This window comes from Echinops telfairi, unplaced genomic scaffold, assembly GCF_000313985.2.
Source record: "Echinops telfairi isolate 266 unplaced genomic scaffold, ASM31398v2 ScPeMD7_7412;HRSCAF=8450, whole genome shotgun sequence".
In the NCBI taxonomy this organism is placed as follows: domain Eukaryota; kingdom Metazoa; phylum Chordata; class Mammalia; order Afrosoricida; family Tenrecidae; genus Echinops; species Echinops telfairi.
Window position 1 is genome coordinate 14853243 of NW_022111312.1, and position 7118 is coordinate 14860360.

Here is a 7118-nt window from a genome sequence, read left to right on the forward strand (position 1 = left end):
CGCTGGTTCTGGGTGAAGTCCTCCACACGCAGCGTGGCTGACATGATGAGCAGCTTCAGCGGCTGGTGCTTCTGGGGGTGGCAGTGGCTCAGTGACGGGCGAGGGCAGCTCTCCTGCAACCCCTCCACCCACCCCTCTGTCCTGTTTCTGATTTCCAAGGACCCCTTGTGAGACGGTAGCAGGATTGTTCTCTCCTGGGGTAGCGGCTTGATCAAGGAGCAATGCTCCCGTGGGGGATCGGGAGGGACAGTGCCTCTTGGTTTCAGTGGAGAGGAGGAGGGCATGGAGTTTAAGGAGCTGAGACTAGGACAGGGCTCTTTACACTGAGTCTTAGTCCTGGTACTGGGGGGCCCCAAGTCTTTGGGGAACCTTCTCAGCAACAGCCTGGGGGTCAGCAGTGGCCTGGGGACCGAAGGATCACCTTTGCCCGGAGGGTCACAATGCGGGACAGAAGGCCGATGAGAATGTCGGTGTACACACTTCTCTCGTGAGCCTCGTCGATGATCACCACCTTATACTTCCGCAGCAGGAAGTCCTGGGGAGGAGGCGGGTGCAGGGGTCCTCTTCAGGCAGTGACCCTGAGAGGTTGTGCCTGAGCCACCCGCTGCAGGAGCCCCCTGGACACCTTCGGGTGGGGGGGGGGCACGTCTGTCTCATCTGCCACTCAGGAAGCCCAGGCCCCGCTGACGCTAGCACCAGTCAAGGGCTTGCTCCGCAAGGACTTGGCAGGAGAGCAAACCTGAGCAGCTGTCCCACAGGCCGAGGGAGCAGGTGCCTGAGGGGGGCACAGCTCAGTTTTCAGGCACGGCCCCACAGGCCAAGCAGGAGAGCAGGCACACCAGGGGGCACCCATGCCTCAGAGCCACCAAGCATCAGAGACCAGGACTAGCAGCGAGCTCTGAAGGCAGCAAGGGGCCGGCGAGGAGGAGGAGGAGGAGGAGGAGGAGCGGGAAGGGACCTACAGGGAGGATGTGGAAGGAGGGATTTACGTCATGGGGGCTGCAGTCATTGCCAGCAAACAGAATGTTCAGGACTGCTGATGGAGAGGCAAAGGGCTCTGCCCAACCCACCGCACATGGTTCACACAAGAGGTGTGCCTGTTTACAGAAAAGGGCATCCAGACCCCGAGTCCCATACCTGGGCCTTGGGCACATACAGGGATGTCACCCAGGAGGTCTCAAACTAAGCTTTTATGGAACCCTAATGCCACCCCTGTGCAACCTGGGAGTGGGCAGTACTTCCACAAGGTTCCAACTCCCCAGCAATCTCCTGGGGGAGGCCGCAGCCCAGTGTGCCTTTTCCTGTCCTGAGCGCCCTGAAACCCCAGGAAACCATGTGTGGGGCCACACCTCCACCCCCAGGTGGCCATGCGTGGGGCTACTGCCCAGGTCTTCCCCCATCCCCCCGACCGGGTCTCACAGTGACGCCAGCGCTGACACGGGGGTGTCCCCCAGTCCCCCCCTTCCCCCGTCCCAGGCCCGGCCCTCATAGCAACACACCTTCTGGATCTCTTTCAGCAGCACGCCGTCCGTCATGAACTTGATCCTGGTCTCCTCAGTCACGTTGCCTTCGTACCGGATCTGATAGGAGACCACCCTGGGAGGAAAGGCAGGGGCTCAGGCCTGGCTCTGCTAGGCAGGGAGCCCCACAGAGCCCAGCGCCCCTCAGGGCAGGTGGGGCTTGGGGCATGGGAGTTGCTTCCAATGAAACCAGACTTGCTCCCATGGCGCTGACCACGGTGCTGAGAGACCCCGCAGTATAGGGTAGAACTCCCACTGTGGGAGTCTGAGACTGCAAGTCTGTATGGGAGCAGACTGTAAGTCTTTCTTCCACGGAGCAGCTGGTGTGCTTGAACTGCCTATCTTGTGGTTCATAGCCCAAGGCATTACCACGACACCAGTGCTCCTTGAGAAGCTGCCTGGCAGTATAGCCACCTGAGCCCAGGCCTTATTGGGGCTGGGTCTGAGGGCACCGGACAGTGATTTGGAACACGGACCAAAGGGCACCAGAGACTTGCTGCTGCATCCAAGTCCACCTTGCCAGTACCGTGGGCTTGGTTGCCGCCCACTGCAAGCAAGCACGCACGCATACACGCGTGGACTGAGGTGAGGAAAGTCACTCGTCCAGGGGCCCTTGGACCCTGCCGGGCTGTTCAAGCCCCCACACATTCTGCGGGAGAAAGATGAGGCTCTCTACCCTATAACGAGCGAGCAGTTGGGGGTGAGGCCAGCCTGGCCAGTGGTGGGCCACGCTCATGCTCATCAAGCTGGTGCCGACTCGCGGTAACCCAAAGGGGCAGGGTAGAACCGCCCTGTGGGCTTGGGAGGCAGGAACGCCGTATGGGGGCAAACAGCCTCATCGTCTTCCCATGGAAAGGCTGGTGGCTTCCGGTTGCCAGTCTGTGGTCAGCAGGCCAGCGTGCAGCCCTGTGTGTCACCAGTGCAGGTAGCGAGGCTGAGCTGAGGGACTGAGCTGTGAGTGTGACCTGCTGCAAGAGCCAGCACTGTGACATGGGGACACTCGTGGCAACCCAGCTCTGAACCCCCAGCCGCTGAAAACCCAGTGGGGGCAGCTGCACCCACACAATGTACGGGCACTGGGAGCCACACGGACACAACGAACAGCCACCTGGCTTTGCTGTATTAATTACAAGACCTCCTGGGTTTGGCCACCACGCCGGTCTGCCCCACCCTTAGGCTTCGGATGGCCCAGAGCACCCAACACTGTCCACCTCCGACCCCAGAAGGGGCCCTCACCGCTGTGATAAGTTCATCTCTTTGGCCACTCGCTGGGACATGGTCATGGCGGCCACTCGGCGAGGCTCCGTGACCCCGATGATGCTGTCGTCGCTGGGGGACAGGGAAAACAGAGACCACATCAGCCCGGCCCCCTGTCAGGAGGAACTGTCAACCACACACACACATACACACACACACCTGCACTGGGGGCCGCTCTAAGCATGTGGCAAGATGACACCCACTTTACAGTGGAGCCAAGAGAGGTGCAGAGGGGCTGGGTAGCTTGCTCCTGGACAGTGTGTACATGGTAGAGCCAGGATTCCACTACAGAGCCACGCTCTCCGAGGCAACTCCCCGCCCCGCTGAAGACCGGGCCTGCTCCCACCTGCTGTAGCCGGCCTCGTAGAGGAACTGAGGGACCTGCGTGGTCTTGCCACTGCCGGTCTCACCGCACACAATGACGATGGGGCTCTCGGCCACGGCCTCCATGATCACTTGCTCCTCCGCCAGAATGGGGAGCTTCAGCCGCTCCTCCTGGTGGGGCAGGGAGACAGGGACCTCGCTGACTGGATATGGAAACGGATGGGGCACAGAGGGCCACCAGGTGCACAGGAAAACCAGGCAGAGCCACAAGAAAACAGTGGGGCCAGGGCTGGACCTCAGGTGAGCAGTGTCCCTGTCTCAGCCTCCCATCTCGGCTGCGATCAGGCTGAGGGGCCCTGCACCTTCTCCGACCTTCTCAGGGGCATTCGGTTTGCAGCCTCCGTGAGACACAGGGCACTAACCCCGTGAGAGCCGGGATAGTGTGTGTGTGTGTGTGGGGGGGGGGGGGGAACAGTGGCGGACAGTGCAAATGCTTCCCCCAAAACAGGAGGAGCGGAGCCACACGGTCACAGGCAGAACACTGGGAGACCCAGGTGGGCACACGGCTGTCCACTGCCCACTGCATGCAGCACTCAGAACACCTCTCTGGTGTCAGGGGGTGGAATTCTCTATTCCCCGCTGCCGCCATCCCGACTCCTACTGACTTTCTGAGACACGGACCACCTGCCCCGGGGAGCTTCCCAGGCTGCCACTGTCTCGTCTCGCCCCTCCCTGCACAGTGACTGGTGGGGTCAAATTGCTGGTCTTCCAGTTAGCAGCCGAGCTCTTAAGCACTGCGCCACCCAACCCCACCCAACCCCACACGTGGAGCCTGACTCATAGCCCCCTGTGGGGCAGAGTCAAACTATCCGATAGCAGCTGCTGTGTGTGAACCATCAACCTTCCGGTTAGCAGCCAAGCTCTTCACCACTCCGCCACCAAATCAAACCAAAGCAATGCCACACGTTGATCTGACTCATAACCCCCTGTAGGGCAGTCAAACCACCAGATAGCAGCTGCTGTGTTTGAACCATCAACCTTCGGATTAGCAGCCTTAACCCCTGCCCCACTGGGTCTCCGCACCTAGAGGGAGGCAGCCCCCTGACCCCCGTCACTGGGGTGGCAGCACACCTGCATCTCGGGGGAGCGGTTCACAGGGACGAAGACGGCAGGCTTCGCCGGGGGCCTGCTGGGGGCTGGGTCTGCGGCTGCAACCGCTGAAGGAGCAGCAGCAGGGGTTCCAGACGGCGTGGACTGGTGGATGGGCGCTGGTTTCTCAGCCTCGGCCTCTGGGGGTTGTGCAGGTGTCCCTGCACCAGCCTCCATTTGCCCCGCCTCCAGGTCTCTGTCATCCTCCGACGCCTCGGAAGACTCTGAATCCTCTTCTTCTGATAGCTGCTGGCGGCGCTTCCGGCCGGCCCCGCTAAGGCTGCTGATCTTGCCTGGACCCTGGGGGGCTCCCTCGTCGGGCTCCCTGCAGAGGGAGAAGAGCATCAGGGGCAGAGGTTGGTTCCAGTGGGGGCCGGTGACACTGCGGCACCTCCTTGCCCCAAGGCCTTTGTTCTTACTACGTCCTGACTGCTGCTCACTCCCCACAGCCCTCCAGGTGCTCAGATGCCACCTGAGGCCTTCCCAGACCGCTCAGCCTACAACACTCACCCCCTCCCGCCTGCCCTACCCGAGCTGCTTCTGGGTACTTCTCAGCTCCCTGCCAGCCAGGCAATGCCGACTCACAGTGACCCTGCAGGGCAATGGGGAACTGCCCCCCTGGGTTTGAGACTCTAGCACTTTATGGGAGCAGAAAGCCCAATCTTTCTCTCCAGTATATCCTAGTAAATCAAAAAGTCCAGCTTAACACCACTGTGTCAATTCTAGACCCTCTTAAGACAACAACACAGGCCCCTTGGGCTTCCGATTCAAATTTCTGATCTGTCTGTGGTCATTTCTTAGAGGAGACGAATCTCCTTGCAATGAATCTGAATACCTTGACACAACAGAAATGCAAGACTCAGGAGGCAGGACAGGGCAGAAAAGAAGGAAGAATTCCTTAACAGCCCATGACAGAGTCTGTGTCCTGTGAGCCCTCCCCCTGGGGGCCCGAGGCAGAGAAAAGGGCCCCAGAAGAGTGCTGGCGGACTCACTCTTTGGTGTAGTACATGCGGGCTCCTGTGCCCAGCTTAGATGTGGTGTACAGGAGCTTCACCTCGGCGTCAGACACCTGCACTTCACTCAGCTTCCTCAGCATCTCTGCTCGCTGTGGCGGGAAACAAGAGTAGTACACGCTTCACACCACGACCGTCTCTGCAGCAGGGAGCGGAGACTCGCACACCGGAGACTCGCACACCGGATTTCAGCCCAGCCAAAGCGGCCGGGAGCCTTAAAAGGCAAACATCTGGATGCAAGTCCTTTGCTGTAGTTTCTAAAGGGTGAGGCTTGGGGTGGCTGTGTCAATGGTGGTGCTTGTCCCCCCAATGTTCTGAAGGTGCTGGGCCTCACGGAGCTGTGCACTTCAGTAAGTGCAGACAAGAGATTTCATGTCAAGGGACGGTTACTTCCCATGGGATACATTAAGGAGAAATACCTGCCATTCTCTAGAATGAAGTTAAAAGGTAAAAGGACCCAAAGTGATCTGTAAAAAATTTAACAAGTGACTTAAACCTTACACTAAACATACCCTCTGACGTGCTCTTTAAAAAATACCCCCCAAAACAAACACTTATTTCGCTTAACTTGTATAAACAAAGTCTGTCTTGAGCATTATGTGGTTAGAAGACCTATCCCTAAGGCTCCAAACTGGCAAAAGCAACCCAAACCTTTGTGTGGACACCTCAGGGGTCAGTGGGTGTGTGTTGGTTGGACAGGAACAGGTCAGACCAGGGTGGTTGGTGAACAGGGCTGCAAAGCTCCCAGAATGTCACCTGGGCGCCTGATGTGCACACGGACACAGCTAGATTGGTGCATGTTCCATTACACACGTTCTCAACAAATAAAGCAAGGTATTCAAAACACAGAGCTAACAAGCACTCCACACGCCTGGACACTCCCCAGACTGAGCGAGACTCCAGCAGCCTCCCCGAGATGGTGAGAAGGCTCCGGAGCGGAGGGTCAGGCATGGTGATCACTGGCCAGCTGGGGCTATTTGAATGGAAGTCAATCAACACTACATAAAAATCTTATTTTCAATGTGTCAGCCACACTGACGTTTTGAGTACTCTGTAGCACAGGGTGCAGACACGGACGGTTTCCTTTATTCTAGAAAGTTCTGTTGAGACAGTCAGCCACACTGCTTTCTATTCTGCACTGTGACACACAGTGTCTGACACACACACCCTGCAGTATCTTCCCACTCTGGGGAGCCCGGAGGCCGACCCTCGGGGGGTGGGGGTGGGGCAGGGTCCTACCTGACTCTTTTTTTCCTTCTGTTCTAGGATTTTCTGCAGGGTTTTCTTCTCTTTCTTGGTCAGGGGTTTCTTCTTCTTCGCCAGGGGCGGGGCTTTGGCCTTCTTCTTCTTCCTCCCCGGGAGCACGAGTGCATTGCTTGCATCAACACCTTTCAGCGTCTCCTTGTCTGAAACGATATGCTTGTGATGTGCTTGTCTCACCCACAGCCCCAGAGTCAAACTGACAATATAGACTGCTCAATGCAGCATCAGGTGACCATCACCGGCCAGGCTCCTGGCCCACCTGTGAGCCTCCTGTATAGAGAAGAAAGGGGCAGGCCTTGGGCAGCGGGAAGCTTGGGGTGTCTATTAGTCAGGATGCTGGCTGGAAGGCAACAGAAATGGCAGCGGGGAGAGGCAGACGGCAATAGGAAACACTCAAATCAGTCCCCATTAACTGAACTCCAACTCCCTGTGAGCATCAGAGTAGAACACTTAGTATGGTGTGCTTAGTACATTTTTTGTTGACCAATTTTTCAGCAACAAGTCGCCAGGCCTTTCTTCTGAGGCACCTCTGGGTGGACTTGAATTGCCAATCCTCTGGCTGGTGGGTGTGCTGTTAACTACTGCATCACCC

The 7118-nt window shown here is 58.2% G+C and overlaps 1 protein-coding gene across 1 annotated transcript in view; it reads right to left on the minus strand.

Annotated features, from left to right (window-relative positions):
* DHX37 (DEAH-box helicase 37) overlaps positions 1 to 7118 on the minus strand; it is a 35506-nt gene that overhangs the window by 15242 nt on the left and 13146 nt on the right. Inside the window, exons 2-8 of the mRNA XM_045296731.1 lie at positions 6503 to 6669; positions 5243 to 5355; positions 4233 to 4575; positions 3124 to 3272; positions 2757 to 2849; positions 1500 to 1596; positions 422 to 535 (exon numbers count right to left, since the gene is read on the minus strand). Of these exons, the coding sequence (XP_045152666.1) occupies positions 422 to 535; positions 1500 to 1596; positions 2757 to 2849; positions 3124 to 3272; positions 4233 to 4575; positions 5243 to 5355; positions 6503 to 6669 (1076 nt within the window). The remainder of the gene's footprint in view (positions 1 to 421; positions 536 to 1499; positions 1597 to 2756; positions 2850 to 3123; positions 3273 to 4232; positions 4576 to 5242; positions 5356 to 6502; positions 6670 to 7118) is intronic.